The 20,548-nt window shown below is 48.9% G+C and overlaps 2 protein-coding genes across 4 annotated transcripts in view; one reads left to right on the forward strand and one right to left on the reverse strand.

Annotated features, from left to right (window-relative positions):
- The window catches only part of LOC112590482 (uncharacterized), a 94,643-nt gene extending 74,903 nt beyond the window's left edge, over nt 1-19,740 (reverse strand). The window contains exon 1 of one of the 3 annotated variants that reach the window (XR_003114248.1): nt 19,468-19,736. Coding sequence is in view for 1 of the 3 variants with exons in the window: in XM_025307153.1 (XP_025162938.1) it covers nt 19,468-19,571 (104 nt within the window). In the remaining 2 variants the exon portion in view is untranslated. Of the gene's footprint in view, nt 1-19,467 lie in introns of all 3 variants that reach the window. The other 2 variants (XR_003114247.1, XM_025307153.1) reach the window with 2 other exon arrangements.
- Nucleotides 19,741-20,203: 463 nt separating this feature from the next.
- The window catches only part of blo (bloated), a 153,948-nt gene continuing 153,603 nt past the window's right edge, over nt 20,204-20,548 (forward strand). Inside the window, exon 1 of the mRNA XM_025307154.1 lies at nt 20,204-20,466. The gene's annotated coding sequence lies outside the window, so the exon portion shown is untranslated. The remainder of the gene's footprint in view (nt 20,467-20,548) is intronic.

Below are 20,548 nucleotides of genomic sequence, written 5' to 3' on the forward strand. Positions count from 1 at the left end.
TAAATAAGTAAATAAATAACAGGTGTCGCGCTTCTCGGCCAATCAATACGATCAGCCGCCTCGCCGGCCGATCGCTTGATTTCAGCCGCGAAACTAATCGCGCATTTTCCACCGGTTAATTATGCCGTGCACGGACCGCTTAGTTAAACGCACCACCGATCGGCCGGTCGCGCGAGCGCCGCAGCCGGGAAAGCTGCGGCGCGCAGCTACGTCTGGTTTCCCCGCGCGGCCACTTAAATCTCGAATCTGGTTTGCCGCCGTTCATCGACTTCCTGGTCGACTTTGGCCGTCCGTCGCCGCCGCGCCGCGGCGATCGCGAGAGACGGGCATTTCGAGTCACCGCGCGCGAGTGAACCCCGAATGCCATTCGTCTCTACACGTCTCTTGGACGTTGTGTAACCCGGCAATCGTACCCGGAAGGTAGCCGCGGCGTCGGCTCGCGTAGCGAGTGTGTATGTGTGTACTTTCACTGTCGCGGGCCTCTTTGTGCGGCAGCGAGCGAGCGCGCGCTGCGCCGTCTTTTCTCTCGTCTTTTCTGTCCCCTCCCCCCCTGCCCACCCTCTCTCTTTCTCTCTCTCTCTCTCTCTCTCTCACTGGCACGCGTGTACGAACGAGGTTCGCCTTTCCTGCGAACAGAAGAGTTGCGCTCCTCCTCCTCTAGAACGTAACACCGTCTTTTCGAGCGCTCGGCCATTCCCGCCGACTCGAGGCGTAAATTTGATCCGATCCGCGGGTCAATCGCGCGCGCGCGCGATTGACCTAACTACGTGCTGCTTCAGCAGAGATTACGCGCGTAATCGCTCGTTATGCATGCGGCGTACAGCTAATAATCGCGATAGCGTCCCCGCGCGACTTCATCGGATTTAGATTGAAAGACGCATCGAAGCGGGTAGGGAACGCGGGGTATTGATCCCGCCGCCGTGGCGTATGACGTTTTTCATTTGATAAAGAACGGCAATGCAAGCTCGCGATGTAAAGTGGATACTAACAGAGAGAACGGACGCCTATTACCGCGGTAGGCAGTCGCACCAAACAAACGGACGCGAAAGAATAGCCGTACAGCCGTCGATGTATCGTACCGTTGACACACGTGGCAAATGACATTACAATTTCGAGTAACGCTATTTGATCAACGATACCGTCAATACGATCGCATGCGAGCGGGCTTGAGTTATGCCGAAAGCATTACCACAAGCGATATCGCTAGTTAACATGAAAGCGCGGGTGGTGAAGGAGGGCGGGAAATAAACGGACGAACAAAGTGAAGAGAAGGCCAGAGAAAGAGAGAGAGAGAGAGAGAGAGAGAGAGAGAGGGAGAGGGAGAAAGAGGAAATTGCCTCGGCATTGTGTATTATTGAACATCAAAGAACCGTGAGCTAAATCTCGCTGGGGAGATTTGTGGCGGAGAAGGAAGAGGGGGGGGGGATAGGGGTGAAACAAGTGCGTCACAACCGTAGGACATGTATGCGACAATTTTAATTACGGCGTCGAGATCAATACACGAGCAACGGGGTAAGGGGTCATTGGAAGGGCGCAGGGCGGCGGCGGTCGCCGCACGACGGGCATCCGGGCGGTGGACAGAGGAGGACGGGATAATCGCGAGCCACGCTAAGAAATCGTGACGCGCACCGGAGAGAAAGGAGGATCCTACATCGGGTAGAGACCTTTAAGATCGCGAGGCAGACGTATGCGCTCCGTGTACGTGCAGCCTACGTGACGTACACTCGCGCACCTGACCCGCTGTCCCAACTCCGGGAGACCTCACGCCGCCGTCGCCGCCGTCCGGGAAACGCGTGTATAACGAGATACCTGACAGAGACTGGCACGGTGTGCACCGAATCGTCCGTGCAAGAATTCGCCGAGCGCGAGCAATGACGCGCGCTCTCTGTCGCCGAGCTCTTGTCGAGAATCGGAACCAAGCGAGAGCCAAGTGGGGCTCTCCCGCCCCCGTCGCGTCGCGTGGGTCGCGGTTTTATCGCGAGGACTCGCGGCCGCGCGGCTGTAATAATAAACAATAACGGGAACGGGCGAATGTTAATGACGCAACGCGCGGCGGCGGCTGCCTGAGTGTTATTCCCCCTACCCCCCTCCGTCCGTTTGCGCTCGTCGCGTTTCGCCCGCGAGCGAATCTCGGTTGCTCACGAACGCTTCGCGTATACGGGATACACGTCGGGTCGCGCAGGTGGAAAAGCGATGTAAATGTAACGGAAAAATAGACGAACGAATCGCGATCGTTAGTTAGAGCCAGTCAGCTTCGCGGTTGGTGTCGGTTTGGTTCACGCCTGCACTCCCCCCTCGTACGAACCGTTTGTCGGCGCTTGTTCGTCTCGTTAATCGCGAAAGCGCGTCTTGGAGGCCTCCGACGGGCAAAGTACAGCCGGCTGGTACTTTCGCCTCTCCGCTGAGGCACGGAAAGCTCGGCTGAGCATATTTTTCTCGTAACGATAACGTGATTATTCCTGGCGATTTCGTGAACCGGGTCGCTCTCTGATTTACGAATATGATACTTATAGGTCGCGGAAACATCCCCGTCGTGGGAACATACCCCCCTTAATGAGGACATATACGACGAATCGAAAGTCTGAAGTAACTTTGATAAGAGATTTCTCGGAGAAATTAGCTCAGTCGAATTGCAATGTCGTGTCTTCTCTTTATGAAGTTAGAATCGAACGACTTTTTCATAAAGACCCGCGTCAGGACGTGTATACCCCACCACTGAAAATTTTTCACTTTCGACTCACTCTGAACCGCAAAGAAGAGAGGTGTCCGGAGTGGCTTCTCCTGCATACCTGAAGTAACATCGCCAATTAGATTTGTAATTAGAATTTATACGATAGATACGGGAAAAGAAATTTATATGCTCGCGTGCGGACTGCTGCGCGCTTCACATCACGTCACATAGCGTTCAAAATTCGAGGAATGTAATTCGCAACAAGACATTTCTCTTCTAAGAAATAAAATTCTTCCCACGCGCACCCCCGGGTCATCGTACATTCGCGGCAGCACCGTTTTCGGATCCTCACGTCCATCACATTCCCATCGACAAAAATGAGGAAACCATAACAAGGTTTACCCTCCACTAAAAGAAGAGATATGTTCGAGGGGAATGAGTACGGTGTGTCGTTAAACTGAAGGGCAGTCCTCTCCCCATCGTAGAACATGGGGCGAAGTGTAGAGCAAACACCCCAATTACATTTTCGGGGGTATCTCAGAGGAGAGGAACTATCGAGGGGAGCAACGAAATACGCGTTTTCAATCAATCGTTTAGCTGCGATTATTCTCAGAAAGTACCTCCCGTGTTCCTACCTGCTACGTATCTCAAATGCTAAGGAATGTAATCCGGGAGATAGGCAGCCAAGGATCACGGTAATTTGCGATAATTAGAACCACTTCGCTTCTCACCCTTCTCGCTTCTCGCTCTTCTCGCTCGCCTCTCACTCTCCACCCTTGGCGCGCTCCCTTTTTCCCCCGTCCCTGCTACCTCGCGCTGATCGCGCGTCGGCTCATACGGTGTGCCGACACCTTCCTCTCGAGCGTACACTGATATTACCGGTAAGATTGTAGGTAGGTAAGAGAGGTAGAACAAGAGAGTGTACTTAGATCCCCTATCATTTGCCGGGACGGCGCTACGCGTACCTGGCGCGCGCGTTCTCGCTCGGGAGCAAAAATATTCGACAACGAGCTAAGGTAAAACGAGAGGAGCGCGAGCGCTCGTTGCTACTTTCGAGTTTCGCGTCGCGTCACGTTGCGAGGTGAATGGGGACGTCACGAGGACGCTGCCGGCGGCAGTGATCCTAGCGTAGAAGTTGACCGACGAAAAGCTCAGTCGCCGGCTGCACGGGCGTGTTTGAGGCGGGAAGGAATTTCGAAATCGGACAGGAAGAGGTGCGCGGGCGCGCGAGCACGGACCTCTCGATTCTTCATCGATCTGCACACAAAGGCGTACTTCCGGCTGCTAATGGATTTACGACGTTCGTTCCCGGCCGACACGTCGGTACCGGCGAGATTACGACGAAAATAACGTGCTCGACGACGACGACGACGGATTCATCCGGTGGACGAATATCCCGCGGTGCGCGCGTAAATGCGGCCGGACAAATTAAGTGTTGCCCCGACAAAACGGGGCTGAAACGCGCGTCCGCACTAGAATTACATTCCCAGATACGGATCTACATACATGGGATTTGAATAATGTTACCTACAGCCTCTCGCTCCCTTCCTCCTGCTTTTTCCTCTATCCTTTCTCATCCCCTGCCTGCTACTCTCATTACTTCCGTTCCGCCGCATTATATCCCCGAACCGAGAATATAACCAGTCCCCGAGCAAAGAAGCGCAACAGGCGTTCATTGGGCAGAAGGAGCTCCCGGGAAACTTAACTTTCCGAATTAATTCTCCATCTGTCTTTCCGTTCATTATCTCTCCCGAGCGGCGTGACGTGTACTTGCCGTGACAACGCCGTTTAGACAATTTGCAAATTGAGAGAAAGATTTATTGCGTGATTAAAAGTTTAGAACATAATCTCTCGTCATAAGTGAGATAATGCAGGAGAAAGCGGAAACAGAGACAGAGACACAGACGGCAAAGGAGACTGATGTTTCGTAGATCTTCTCAAATTTTAAAGAGGGCGCCGAGATGTATACAGCAGACACTCGGAAACGTCTACAGAGACGTCGCGCAAGATTCGTTGTTCGCTTTGCTTCTCTCGGCGACCGTTAATGCTCTCGGGTATTTTTTAGAAATGAAACGGCAAACTGGATTCCGCGAGTTCGCGAATTGCATTTGTTAGGTCCACGTAACCTTTCGATTTTAATAAATATTTTACCAAATAATAATATTAAACTTTTATTTAAAGGGAAACAAATATTTTTGGAATTACAAGATTCAACAAGAAGATTTCATTTACATCGTGCAATAACTATAATTTATCAACTTTTAAAAATGATGAAAAATATTTTCTGTTTAATTATCTTATATTTAGTAATTATTCATTTGCTGCAAACACCTACTTTTACACAATTATTATTACATGTAAAGCAATATAATTCATTATTTTACAAACAATTTATTAAAATATGTAATAAATTACATCAAATTGTATTATTTCTTATATATAAATTCTTTGTGTTCTATGTAAATTGTATTGTATATTCATGGCTTAGACGTATTAGACATCATTTTGATTATAATGTTAGTATATATATATATAATTATACTATTCGTTTGAATCTCATGATATTTATATTCATAATATCAGTAATATTAGCATTATTATGTTTAAATATAAAATTAATATTACAACTGTTTTTATAAAAATCGTGTACAATATTGTAATATAATCTCAAAATGTATATATTCTGAATGTTTCATATTTTTATACTTTGTATAAAACGTTAGAATTACATATTTGAAAAATAAAATACATTTTTGTGTAATATAATACATTGTCTATTTGATATAATTATAAACCTATCTTAATAAAAACGAATTTATCGAAATAAACGCTCAATGAAAGCTTCTCTCATTGCAAATCCTTCTTCTGGTTGCCAGTATAGAGAATTTATTTCTGGTACTTCTTTATATTCATTACGTGGATCATATATAGGATGTCCCATTTTAAATCCCCCAGGCAAATATCTTGAAAAATATGGAAGATATATATATATATATATATATACACACATATATATATACACATATATATCACCAACATGCAATTTATAAATACAGAAAACACGGCCAGTAATTCATAAAATATTTACATGTTAGAAACTATCCACAATGAAACCTCTAACACATATCCTACGTTATTTTAATTATTATTGTTATGGTTATTTTTTAATTTTAGGACGATGAAATTGATGCGAGGACGACCCATTAAAATATTTTTATTTACAGAAGAAGATATAGATATTTTTATATACATAATGATTGGTTTTATTATATATATATATATATGTATACATATAAATATATATAACCATTATCGACCTCGACCTCGACCTCGACCTCGATAGTATAATATAGCATATATAGATAGTATATAGATAGTATAATGTAATAAATAAATGTTTATCATAATAAATAACGTAATAAATTAACATTTATCAATATACGATCCTCATTTTAACCTTCTTTGTGATTCATATGGAATTATATTTATGTATGAATGTTGTAAATAGGCGATATTATAAATAGACGATATTATGTAAAAAAAATAATATATATATTACTGCCTACTAGTGACTATAAAAAAATAAATATACAGGGTGTCCCATTTAACCTGACATCGTAATATCTGGAAAACATGTCGGATCAAAAAAAGTGGGTAATGAAATTTGTTCATCTCGAAGAGGGACATCCAATGATATCGAACTCGACCTCCCACCCCACTCCCGGGGGGTGGGAGTGGGGGGCAACTTTGAAATCTTAAATGGGAACCCCCATTTTTTATTGCAGATTCGGATTCTACGCCACAAAATACGTAAGTTTCGTCCGAAACTTTTTTTTTATTCGTGTTAAATGGCGCTGTAATCGCAAAAAATTAGATTTTCTGCAATTCCCCAGAAATGATCATTGGATTGAAAAATAAAAAAATACCTGTTCAATATTTTTAAAATATTTTTAAAAAACATAACAACAGTTATTCCCTCCCATCCCCTCGGGGTAGGGTGGGTGGTAACGTTCAAATTTCAAATGAGAACTCACATTTTTCATTGCAGAATTAGATTTTACGTGAAGTTTTTATGGAAACAATTTTTTTCATTCGTGATAGATAGCGTTGAATTTTTCCGAGAAACTACTTTTAGCGTTACCCAGGAACAACGACGAGAACGTAGTAGCTTTCTGTTCCCTTCGAGGTGCTTGTTTTAGGTGAGTCCCCTCGCCTCTCACCATCGAGGTGATTTTGCATAGTTAAATTGTTAGTGTCATCTCTCCATCGTCCGCGCCCATACAACTTAAGAGACGATCATTATTAGACACTTGCCTTTCTAATCAGGAGAGGTGCTTAATTAATTTTTGAAGAGTGTTCCATGCCACTATCATTCTCTTCTTACTTTGCATCATGGATTATGTAACTGTGCAAGAACGGACCCAGATTCACTCAGAATATTTCGAGAGACATGTACTTATCAAGTACAGATAAGCTTGTTAATTAGCGATGCATGCCGATAAGTGTGCAAAATTGTCCGGGTGTGACGGTCAGAGAAACAACTAGACGGTTCGACGGCCTTATGTTTTTGTCGATCTTCTCGAATGCAGAATTTAACGCTAGATATGGCCGTGCGGGCTTCGATTTTGCCGGATGAGGAGAGGGTGGAGGAGGAGGAGCAGGAGGAGAGCGACGGTAAGAACGGAAGAAAGATAGGAAAGACAAGGAGAAAAAAGGGAGCGCCGCAAAAGGGAGCGGGGAAAGAAAGAAGAGAGTTCGAGACATGGGGAAATAGGGAACGGGGCCCTGGCCATAACATTACAGAGGAGCCTGCTGAGTGAGATATTACCGCCGTCATAACCTCTAATAACTACACAGAGCCCTTTATAACGCCTCCCAGTGCTTCATTGTGCCGCGGTGGTAGGCTCTCTTCTCTTGTCTCGTACGTAATATAGGTGAGGTTCCGTCGGGAAAAAGAGAAGTAGAGAGATAGAAGAGGCGGTGGGGGGGGGGGAGAGAGAGAGAGAGAGAGAGAGAGAGAGAGAGGCAGAGTGTAAAGGTCCGCAGGACTTTGCCGTAGCTATACCGCGCCGTGTTCATGCCTATTAGAAACCCTAAAGAAGAAAATCATAGGCAGCCGGGTCGCGAAGGGAGGAGCCGAAGGGATGATGAACGGAACGGGATGAGAGACGGGCGCGAACAGACTTTCGATGTGAACAGGGAAAGTACGTGACCAACTTGGAGATTAGAGAATCCGCACGCGAGAGAAAGAGACTATCGTTCTATGTGGCCGGGTTGTGGCCAATATTTAATCGGTTTCCGATCTGCGCGCTCGAGCCAGCCTGGTCGGCTTCCTTTCGAACGGGTTCTTTATTGCCATCTCGTGGTAGCGCGCGAATCGCTCGGATAGCCTTCGGTGGTCGTTCTCTCTCCGCGAGTCTTCCCTCGCGTGTTCCTTCCCTTCCATCTCTGCCTCTGCACGGCTTCAATTTCGCGTCTCCGCCTTTGCTTTATCGCCGTTTAACGCGATGTAATTGAAATTACGAAATCCCACTGCCATATTTGCCCCGCCGCGGCACTCGCGGCGTCGACGAGCGTGTCTCTTGATGGCTCTCGTGGGAATGTAATGTCTGCGAAGTGCCGAGCGCTTTGATCTATCGCGACAAGGTTTGTAGGTTAAAGCGAGAAATCGGTTGAATCCGCAGAGGGACGCGAAGGAAGTAGCGTCGCGTTCGCATTTGATCGAGTCTCTCCGCCCGACGAATTCGTCGTCGATCGCTTTCGGCGTACCAGAGCATAGAGGCGACGGGATATCGGGTACAAATCGAAAAGTCCGTGTAAGCCATATGTATCGTCGACGTTTAATTACCGTCGGGTATATGTGTATACACATATGTACATGCAACTACCGCGGTAGCGCAGCGGCACACGTAATTTTATTACCTAGCGCGCGCGACTCACACAGGTGCGCGCATCCTGCCGGTTCATAGAACCGGCACTATAGGATGCATCGGATCCAACGGCGGCAGCAACATTTCCTCCCCCCTCCCCCCCCCCTTTTCGCGTTTCCGCGTGCTCCTTCGGCCGCGCGGCCGAAGCGAAGAGCGGTCCTTCTCTCCTCAAATAACGCCCGCGGCGGCGTCACGAGCACTCTCGTGCACTTTGTTTCTTTTATCGAGCTTGGTCTTCCGCGCGATGAAATTGATATTCCGGGACGTAAGAGGCGATTTAAACACCGGAAGCGCGCGGTACAACTCGCGCCGATCCTCGACGATAACACGGACATTTCTGAGATCGCATGGACATTCTAATTTGTCGGCGGTTGAGAAAATTGTTCTAACGGCGATCGCGCGTAATAAAATGGCCGTAATAGGGAAGAACAGTTGGAGGCAATTTAAAGCTGCCTGTGTACTCGCCCTACCACAAAGATTGTTATAAGAGCAGAAGGAAATGGCATTCGAGTTAATAACTATTAAGTCGAACGGCGGGAAAGGTGGGGGGGAGAGAGAGAGAGAGAGAGAGAGAGAGAGAGAGAGAGAGAGAGAGAGAGAGAGAGAGAGAGAGAGAGAGAGAGAGAGAGAGAGGGCGAAAAGAGCAAAGGAAGGAACGAAAGAAAAAGAGAGAGATGGTAAGAAAAGCGGAGTAAGAGGGAAATGAAGTACGAGATCGATCTCACGGCAATCGACGCGAAGATGCATGCGAGCTTCAAAGAGACGCGCACGTAAATATTTATTAGGATACTTTGTCCCCAAATATTTTCCCTCTCTTTTGTGCATTTTCTTTATTTTCTTTATAGTCCACGATTATGGTCATTTAGTTTCCTGCGCTGTACTTTGTGATCGCAGCGAATATCAAATAATATTCGGGAGTTTCTTAAAGGCGACCTTACGGTCCAGAACTTTCAGAAAATCGAAAAAAAATTTTTTACATATTTTTCAGTGCAACATCGTGAGAATATATTGGTGTAGCGATTTTTCGAAATTCAAAGTATTAACGAAGTTATAAGCAATTCCGACCGTTCGACCAGCTGTCAGGTGCAGGTCGGAGCAAGCTTTTTGAGTACTGAACTGATTGGCTTTAAAATTTACTTATTAGAACCGCAGTTATTTTTTTAACGTGCAATTGTTGTGTTCCTTTTAATATAGTTAAATAGCGCGCGCATAATGTTCTAGTACCCATAAAAGTGAGGCATATTGGGGCGTTTTAAATATATATAATAAGTCCAGCAGTTTCTTTGATCCTCGTAGATTATCGTGGAACATCACGGATCACTCTCGATGTCTCGATACAAGAGATCACGGTGCTAGCACGGTCCACAGCAAAACTTGCGAAGAATTTGACGACGAGAGATCGAGCCGAGAGGTGAGTACATATATACGTGTGAGCATATATACCTGTCTCCTTCTACTTTAACCCAGCTTTCCTCCCTTTCTCTCCACGTAATCGCTAAAGTAGCGCAGCAGCGTCTTCGCCGCGTCGGTGTAATTGACCTTTTCGATATTACGATATTACTATATATAGTCCCATTGTTGCATTTTCCATTGGTTCACAATTTTAGTCGAACATAGTATAGCTGTTTTATCCCCATGGTTACCAATTTTTTCTATTTCATGATTATTTTGTTTTTTGTCGCGACTCTGAGCATAACGATATGAAGATCAGTATCAAAGTGTAACGTTTCACAAAAGTATTACAGTTAACGTAAAATTTTATTTCGTCAAAGTATTTAACGGTATGTATTTTTATTTCTTGTATCTTTATTTTTTATCATTCATTCCCTTTCATTATTTTTTCTTTATCTTTTGCCATCCTAGAACTGACGAACTGATGATTGTAAAATAAAGGAAAAAACCAGGTGTCTTATTGAAAATAAAAAACTCTAAGATGAAACACCAATTCGTCCGCGTCGGAAGATAAGTGCTTCTTTAATAAACAATAATAATTGTATGAGAAGGAAAGCAATGTCGAAAAGAAAAGCAAGTGCGCTTAGTACTTCCGAATCTGAAGAAGGGATTGATGATAATTCGGAAAAACAAAGTCTTGGCTCTGCAAATATTCAGTGGTCTCAAAAGAATTTTCATCCGTGGATTCACGATTTCAATAATTTAAATTCGGGAATTAAAATTGGAACGGCAAGGAACGAAACGTTTCGCAGCTATATTATTGATGTCAAGAAACAAATTATTAATTACGTTATTCTGAATATTGGTCTACCGGTAAACTTTTAAGAAGCGATATTTTTCGACAGATTATGAGTAGAGGATAGATATTTCATGCTGTTGCAAATGTTACATTTTAGTAACAGCAATAAAGGATTTAGCGACAACAATTCGAGGTCGCGAGGAAGACGATCCCGCGTCAACACGCCCACACGCGCGCGCGAACGTCGGCCATTTATTCTCCGGACGATTTATTCGTGCAAACTCTCCGGTGCGTTTAATTTCCATGAGAATCATTTCGCGGCGCATAATGAGCGTCACGCTCTCGTCCGCGGCGTCCGGGCCCGGCGTGTGCGACTCCGTTATTTAATCCCCCGTAGAAAGTGAACCGATAAAGAAATACCGGTCTCTATCTCTCTCTTTCTCCGCGACGACGTGTTGCTCGCGCTGCATTTAAAGGTATCTTACTGGCGGCACACGTTCCGCGCGGGGCGACATTTATTCAGGTAACTCTTCGTGTTACGCGCGCTCGCTCCGCGCGGCGAGCAGTCATAACATGTGTCGGACGTGAACGCGACTCGGCGACTGCGGCGCGTCACCTCCGCGACATTGTCGTTACGGTATAATGCTGCTTTCATTAACGGGATTACGACAGCGCGAGAGATCGTGCGCGAGTTTTGACCCGCCGCGGCGCGGCGTAGACGACACAATTCTCGAGATCGGGCTCGTGCGATACACACGCCTCGTCGATGAAATCCCGCCGCTGAACAGGATTTCATCCTTTTTTTCCTTCTCTCTCTCTCTCTCTCTCTCTCTCTCTCTCTCTCTCTCTCAGACGTGCATGCGGTATTACAAACGTCACGGCGAAGCGTGAAATCCTTGAACTTCTGCTGCATGCACCGTCTGTAATGCGTAGCGATTACCGTGGCGGCGAGACATACCGCGCGAAGGCTGCGATTGTCGGTCGCGTAACCCCAGTCGCTTCCAAATTCTGCCCGAGCTCTGAACTTGATTAGTCGACGATTCGGAATTTACTTCGGCAGGGGAAAGTTCGATCGGCTCAGAATTGAATGTCGCAGCCGAATATTAGAAACTGAAACTCCGGCCGGTGAAAGGCGTCGTGACTCGTGACACTGCGACTCGCGCGTGACTCGTGTGGAAAATATAATTATCCAGCGAGAAAATCTCAGCAAATCTAATCTCGAGACGCAACAACCTTCGCGACGGGGATATTTGCTGGTCGCCGACCGGTCGAGCGTGGAGCTGCGATTTTCGTCGTAGCGGCGCGATAACACGCGCTAACGGCGCGCCGGCGGAAATCGACATTCGGCGATCGCGGAACCAGTTCGCCAGGCGAGCCGCCGGCACCACGGACGAGAAACGATGAATCGTGTGCTCGGAGGTCCGGATTTTTGTCCCGGCATCACGGAGAGTCCGCGCTCTCCTGCGCCGCGAGCCGCGTCAGAGGATCGAACGGTAACGGCGGCGGCGAGGACCGTTTCGCGGATACGGTGGCGAGGGCACAACGGGGGTAAGATCGCGTCGGGTCGGCAGAGGGGCAGGGGAGAGAGCGGGCGAAAAAAGGCGCGTATCTTCCGAGTCCGATCGTGCCCAGGTACCGATGTACCTCTTACCTTGCCGCGGGGCGCACTCGAATCTATAAGCGCCGAGAGAGTTCTCTCTCGTTCTCGGCATCGCGCGGTATAACGGTGATTGCACGAACTCACGATTTCCATATTTCACCGGCGAGTCAATGGTGTATCCAGTGTTTGATTTACGTAGTCCCAGGCTGCGCGTGATCGATGAATCTTTTCCCCGGCGATTAAACGTAAATTACGCCGGCTACGAAATCGTTATCGAGCCCGGCGATCAATTCCTCTCCACGCTGGCGCGAGAATTAATTTGCTCGACAATCCGACGAGAAGAAGGAGGAAGAGGGCAGGTAGGGACAGAGAGAGAGAGAGAGAGAGAGAGAGAGAGAACGGCGGCGATCAGTTTAATCGCGGAAGATACCTGACGTCGCAAATTCGATCAATCGCCGATGAACGAGATAATAATCAGCCGCGCGTCCGCGGAGAATTCTATTTTAATTACGATGCTCGGCCGATCCTCCTTCTCTTTTGCTCGCGTTTTCAATGGATTTCAATCTTATCACGGACCACCTCGAGCTGGTTTTTCCACGGTCCGATATTACATCAGTAATTCACTTACCCACACTTGGGAAAAACTGATCAAACACTTTGCGAACAACGTTTTGCGGTATTTTTAATCTAAAACCGATTCTCCGTCGAGAGACTGCGATTTCTGAGTGAATAAAAGAGCAAGAAAAGGGGGAAAAAGAAAGAGGAGGTAGAGAAAGGTGGGGAAAGCGAAAAGGGGAGATGAAGCGTAGCTTTGATTAATCCCTTTAGAATTGAACGCAGATTGGAATATGAAGCGGAATTCAGCAAAAAAGCGAGTCGGTACAATCACGAGAAACAGCAGCGTAATACTTGCGTATCCCCTAGTTAATTATAAAAGTTTAAGCGGATTGATAGAAGAGATCAATCAAGTTCCAATCAAATCTCACACATAAGTAATAACAGATTTCGGAATCGCGTAATTTCATACGATACACAAATTGAACGCCAGGATGCGATTTATTGATTAGCTCTTATCAAAATCCTAGGTAGTAATAACTGGCCCTTTTTGATGAGGACAAATCGCTGCCTGATTTTAGAGAAGCTTGTTTGTACGTCTATTCAACCGAACTTCTCGTTCATTTCTCGTCCTATGGAAGACACCGCGCTTTCCCGGCGCTATTCGATTTCTTGTCCGACGTATTTTGCCCGAGAGAGAATCGTCGGATAATAATTGGACAAGACTCATCCAAATTATCGGCGCAAGCCTTCGCGAATATCCCCTTGTACCTGTGCGGTTTCTACGACCAAAGAGCTATTCATGGCGATGCGTAAAATCAAATTTCGCGCAGTGAGTCACCGAAATGTGGATCCTTCTTATTATTGCATCCGTGAGCGCGCGCTCTCGAGTCGCGTGAAGGTTCCCCGCGTTTCGATTTACGCCATCGCGAGAGTCACTCGGAGAAAAATCGCAGCGAGGCGACGCAATCCTGTGCGAAAAACGAAAGCACAATGCACTTGTTCTCGCTATCATTATGATTGATTTTAGCCTCGCCGTCCGACGCGTGGGAGATTAACAATAGCGTGACGCGAAAAATCGAGTTCCGCCTGGGTGGCGCGACTTTTCCTCGGAGATGTGAACTTTCCGTAGCGTGCGGCTTTGTGCTGTCTTCGTCAGCCGGGTTCGTGCGAACCGACCGACGCCGACGCCGACGCCGACGCTGACGCCGCGCGAAGGAATCCCTCGCGCAAAAATTGCGAAACGACGACGCTACCTCCGTCCGCGCTCGTAAGCGCTCCTGATAGCGCGATTTCTTCGCGGGCCGCTCCGCGAGAGCGATCCGCGGATTAAGATCGCGCCGATCGTATCGCGCGATCCGAGATCCTAGCAGCCGATAAATCGCGAGTCCGTCGCGCGGAAAAAGGTGCCGCCGCGAAATATGAGGGATCCGACGAGAGGTGCAATTATCGCCGCGGCGCAATCATGGCGGTATTTGAGAAACGCGAAATGTGCGAAAACTGCCCCTTGGGGATATTTGACATTTGCGCTGTGGCGTGCGACTCATACGAATTTCGTTAGTCGCGGCGCGCGCGTCCGTGCGTGTTTAACTGCGAGAGTTCGCATTTCACGGCCGTGAAAGGGCGAGGAGTAATGTCAATGCGCAATTTGCCATCGTTATAGAGAATGTTAAGTGGCTTCACCGCACAAAAGCCCGTATTTACGCGTGTCCTTTGTCCAATTTGCAACCAATCATTGTTGACGATCGCTTTATTTTTCGCTCGACCGTAATGAATTCTTTTGACACTTCACCACCTTTCTCCCTCTCTCTTTCTCTATTATCACTGTGACGTGCGTTTATATATTCACGATTATCTCGTCCACGGACTTTTGGACGCAACAAGTGCGTATCCGCGCGTTCGCTTACAAATTTATTATCATAACAAGTAAAAAAACCGTGCTAAACAGAGCACCGCGGACAATAACATTACTCCGGGCGGAATTAACGCACTTTGATTTAAACTGTATAACAGTCCCCTGCGTAACAAACAGCTCGCGGCCGTTGGAAATTTACCGAGACCCAAATACCTGGAAAAAATTCAACCTTCTCGGAACGGAGAGATATAAATCATGATAATGCGAGAGACAGCAGACAATGGAAATGCGCGCGCGTGTTGGAGCTTTAAATGTACCTGCCGTATTTCTTTCTCGGCGAGAATACACGATTCTCTGTTTCTCGCATGCTGGCTTTCAATTAATTACCGTGGTTATCTACGTCCGGCTTTAAGAGACCATTTCTACGCGTCTTTCCTCGGTCTGCCCCGTTTTCGCGCGTCAAGTCTCCCCCCGTCAGTCTCCGTACGTAACTCTCGTATTCGCCATTCGCACGTGACTCGATCGGAGAAAGTGTGCGGGTAATGACACTCGGCCGCTCAGACGCGGTCAAACACACGTCCGCGTTTGTGTAGCCTACCGCGGCCCAGCGACTGTTTATGCGCCTCTTTATTCTTCCTCTTGTTCTTCTGCTCGTGATAGCTGCGCTACTATCGAGCGCGATACGCTCGCGTAATTATCGCGAGTTGAGCGAATCGTAAAGAACGCGAGAGAAATCGCGTCAATTTTCCGACCGCCTGCTCTTCCTGCCTCACAGAAGGGAGAATATATCTTTTTGGGGAAAGCGAAGAAAAAATTCAAACACGGCCCGTTTCGACGTCAACGTACCACCACACGTACTCCACGAAAGCGAACGTGTTACGCTCGCGCGCGCGCGAAAACGAAAGCATCGCGTCTTCGATGTTCGATTTCTTCCGTTGCGCCACTTCGTTGCGTCACAGATTTAGCGCTTCGTCGGCGGAGCGATTTAACGTTGCAATTAGCTCCGACGAAGAGATAGACGGAGAGAGAACGCGAGCGCCAGAGGAAGAAACAGTGAGCGTACACGTGCGCCGACTTACGCTCTCGCCGCGCGCGCGCGCGCGCGCGCGCGCGGTGACGGAGAAAGTGAAAATAATTTCTTCATCGGAACCCGTCTCGCCCCTTTCGCCGTGGTCCGCCAACATCAGATAGCAGCGCGGCTAGTTAGACATCGCCGTGGCTGTCCACCGCGAACGGAGGACCTTCGTCGGCTCTCTTCATTAGTGCGGCGGCAAGTTCAAGGCCGGCACGTTCCAAACGGAGACACGGTGGCTTGGACGGTGGCGGGGAACGGGCGACGGGGGATAGAGAGAGAGAGAGAGAGAGAGAGAGAGAGAGAGAGCGTCTGTAGTGAACCTTGGAGATCCTTTCATCTCAGTCACCGTCGTCATCGTCGTCGTCGTCGTCATTATCATTATAACCGTCATCATAATCGCCGTCGTTGTCATCACCATTATCATAATCATCATCATCATCATCATCATCATCATCATAATCGCCGTCTCGAAAATCCTGGAGCGCTGCGACGAGTCGTCACCCATTTACGCGTGCCAATCACTTGCGCGAGAAGCCCGCGCTTGAACGGTCCACCGCGGAAGAGAAATCTCCTGTGTGACCCGCGAGCTCCGGCGAGAGACCGAGGCGAAGCGCGGCACCGTAGCATACCCGAGAAAGAGAGGGAGAGAGGGAGAGGGAGAGAGAGAGGGAGAGAGAGAGAGAGAGAGAGAGAGAGAGAGAGAGAGAGAAAGAGAGCCCTCGGTTCCGCTGTCGTAAATCATACACACACGGAGACGTTACCTCGGCTCCTCGTCACTGCGTGCGAGCCACCGGCACGGTCGGCGATCGCGGCCAGGTGCAATCACGCCGTCGCGCGCGCGGTCAGAAGCTTTTGATCTCGCGGCACCCATGCGTCCTCGCCTCCGTGCCGCAACCGGGCGACCGCGTCTCACTCTCTCACTCTCTCACTTTCTCGTTCTCGCGAGAAATCACGCACGACTGACTGACTCGAGTCGCTGTCGAGTCCGCCGAATCCGCCGCGGAGGACGTCGCGCGCGCTGCGCGACTTTATCAACGACGATCGGCCACCGTTGCCGTAATTATCCGCGCAATATATATATATATATATATATCGAATACGATCCGAATCGGACGGGCGCGGACGGGAGGAATGGGACAAGGGAAAGGGAATGATGAGAGCTGGAGGATTGTCTCGTGTCTCCGCGACGTGTCACACACGCGCTTCTTCGTTTCGCAGCCGCGGCTCGGTCGCCGCGCGAGGCGCAATCGCGTCGCGGAAGGAATCAATCAGTGTATTGTAATGGACATAATTCGCGCGCAACTCAATAAGCCCGGCAGCTTTGATTGAGTAGTAACCCGGGGACATTTATTAGACCGGCCCTTTGCATAAACGTATTCTTTCTGCGCGGCCGGCCGGTGCGACTCGAGGGTGCAACTTAACGACCCATCTAGCTGGCCCATCATCATGCTATATGCAATAACTCTCCCCTAGCGCGCCGCGCCGCGCCGCGCCGCGCCGCGCCGCGGCACAGCGGCGGCACGACACGACACGGTGCGGCGCAGCGGCGACACGACGGCATGTTTAATGTAGAGCGACTCCGCGCGCGTCCTCCGTCGGCCATGCGATGATTACGCCAATCATAATAGGCTCTGGCCCCGTTGAGACTCGACATTGTGATTGGGCGCGCCACAGGATCGAGCTAACTACCCGCAGAAATCAAGCAAAATAGAAACAAGACCGGTCCTCAATCACGTATAATTGTACTCCGTCTGTTCTACGCCGCTGATACACCCCACCTTGATACTTATATTTAGCGGTGCACAATTTTCCTCTCGGTGTATAACTCGCCTCCTGCGTGACTGTTACTCCGACCGACCGACCGACCGGCCGGCCGGCTGATCGGTCAGCCAGCCAGCCAGCCAGCCAGCCAGCCCAGTGGCCTCCCTCGTTATTTTCTTTATTTATAGTCATATTCGCTGAAACGCCGCGTATCATCTCAACGCGCGCGCGGCGATACGCCGCACGGGGCCCTGCATAAAGCCCGAGACGAGATCTCTAACGTAAACACGCTTATCCGCCAAATCGATCGTAAAATATCCTGTTATTATCGGGGTAGGCTACCGTCCGTAACGCCGATCGCCGGGCGTGATCGCGAGCCTCCGCCGCGCTGCGTCGAGACCGTCAACATTTTCTCGCCCGTATCAATCTGTAAGGATCCGCGGAAACTTCGGCATCGATATATCACCGCCTCTTCTTCTAGCGGCTTCTTCTAGCCGCTCGTTCGCGGAAGCAAAAACACAGATGGCGGCTCGTTTTCGTTTACGGCTCATTAATAATATTAATATTATAATTTAATTACGGGTATGTAAATCGGGCGTAACGGAGATGTAAATTTCCGGGAGATTCCCTCGGGCACTTCGTTGTTCAGAAATTCAAGCTTGATACCCCAAGAATATCGGTTTGTAATACAATCCTTCCTGTCCGAAGGGATGGAGCATCCTCGTAAACGAGCATGATAGGCACCAATTAGGAGCGACCGACAACCTTTGGTAACTTATTCCCGGGTTTGCGACAGTCGGCAAACCGTGCGCGGCAATTGTCAGTGGCCTGAGCGATGAAGAGGACTGTCAATAAACAGACAGTTGCATTTATGCGAATCACATGACATATTTACACATATACGCACGCGTACGAGGTCGAAGTCCATATTCATACCTTGAGTCACTTAACGCCGACGAGGACGAGCCTCGCAGAGCCTCGCCCCTCGGCGGCCTCGCGACCGTCGCGATTCACACCAAGTATAGCATTGTACGTGGGCCACAAGTCGACCATGGCGAGATCGTGAAGGAGATCGCGCGAGGCGGCGCGGGCGGTGGCAGTGCGTCGTTGCAAGTTTTTGGTGGGGGACCTTGACCGAGTGACGTTCACTTGCGACGGCAACGGCGACGTGCAACCGCTCGAGAGAGCGCAGGTAGGGAGAGCCGCAAGGTAGGATGGAGCAGGTCCGAGGGGAAAGGAAAGGAAGAAAGAGAACAGACAGAAAGACGGACGAGAAAGAGAGACAGAGCACAGGGGCAGGGGGGCTGGGAGACGGGAGAGGAGAGGAGAGGAGAGGAGAGGAGAGGAGAGAGGAAGAGAGAGCTGTGTCGGCAGAAGCCGCGGCACGGCGACGAGCCGTTCCGCGAGCAAACTGCGCCAGCTGGATCCTGCCAATAATGATCGCGCTGATATATCTACATCAGGTATACTAAATATTTCATACCACATATTCTTCCTCATCACGGTCCAATATCTATTGATATCAATTTAATAGACAGAATGTGTGTTATGTGAAACGGACGTGACTAATATCGTGAAATGTGCCGATTCCCCTCGATATCAATGTCGAGGGAAATGCAAGAATTCGTAGTATGCACAAGTATTGGGTTCCTGACGCAATTTTGACGAACATACTGAACCCCCAAATAAAATTGGATATGGGGATATTAATCTATCGATCGGCAAAAGAATGTCAAAGGGGTCGCGCTTCCGAGCGTTTCCGACCACATGTGTTCGCGAAATTACGGAGGAGAGAGAAAAAAAATATGATGAAATTGTTTAGTACTTACTCGGATGAGCCCCCCTCTACCTCCTTCTCTTTCCCTCTCTCTTTCTTGCCGGTGCGAACAGTAACGTCGGCAAACTCAACACCAAGAGATCCGGGCCTCATCATATCGACAAGTAAGATTAGCACTTTCTCGCGATTAGCTAAAACTCCGAAAACAAGGCCGCTCACTAAAAATCGATTCGTGGTCTCGTCGGTCCCGCTCCAGTCGCGCTTCCCGGCGCGTGTACACGTTGAAGTCGCTCTGCACGTCGTCGGTACCGCGTCCGTCCGCTCGGCCGTCCGCCCCTGCCTACTCTCCTATCTTACCTGGTCCGTACCTGGGCCCGGTGGGAAGGATGAGGCCGCAGTGGAAGGAGTGGACGGCCTACACAGTTTCAAGCTGGATCCCAGCTTTTATTAGTTCTTCGGCGCTCGGCGAAGCGTCGGAGCGCGAGATACGAGCTCAGTAATCGGTGTTACTTGTACGACGACGACGTTGTAACGAGGACGACGATAACGACGGAGACGACGAAGACGAAGACGAAGACGACAACGACGACGACCAAGTGTCGACAGATCGCAAACGGATCGACCGGTTGGCTTTCTCTCTTTCTCTCTCTCTCTCTCTCTCTCTCTCTCTCTCTCTCTCTCTCGCGAGTTCGGGGATCGCGTATGCCGAGTGAATATACGGCGCTATATTCGTCAGTGCGAGACAATTGATCAGAGACCCGTCGCGTTCTGAGTGTTTCGATTTTCGGTGTTGCGTCGGTAGCCGCGAATTTGCGGTCCAAGCCAGTGGCAAGTGAGACAGCTGTCGAGCGTGAGAGTGTTTTTGTTTCGATTACCGCAGGGAGTAACTCTGATAGAAAGAGCCGGAGGGCCTCCGATAAAGGGATCCTCCTACTCCTCCTTCTCGCCCTTCTCGGTTCCGTTCGGAGAACCGCTCATACCTGAAGGGCCGTACTCGTACAGAGAATAGCAGATATCTAAGCGATTGGGGAATGCTACTGTGTCAGTGAAGGTAAATCGTGATATCGATTAATAGTGAATATCGAGACCATTTCCCGTCGACGTCGACGACGACGACGACAGTGATGACGACA

This window comes from Harpegnathos saltator, unplaced genomic scaffold, assembly GCF_003227715.2.
Source record: "Harpegnathos saltator strain DR-91 unplaced genomic scaffold, Hsal_v8.6 scaffold833, whole genome shotgun sequence".
Classification (NCBI taxonomy): Eukaryota; Metazoa; Arthropoda; class Insecta; order Hymenoptera; family Formicidae; genus Harpegnathos; species Harpegnathos saltator.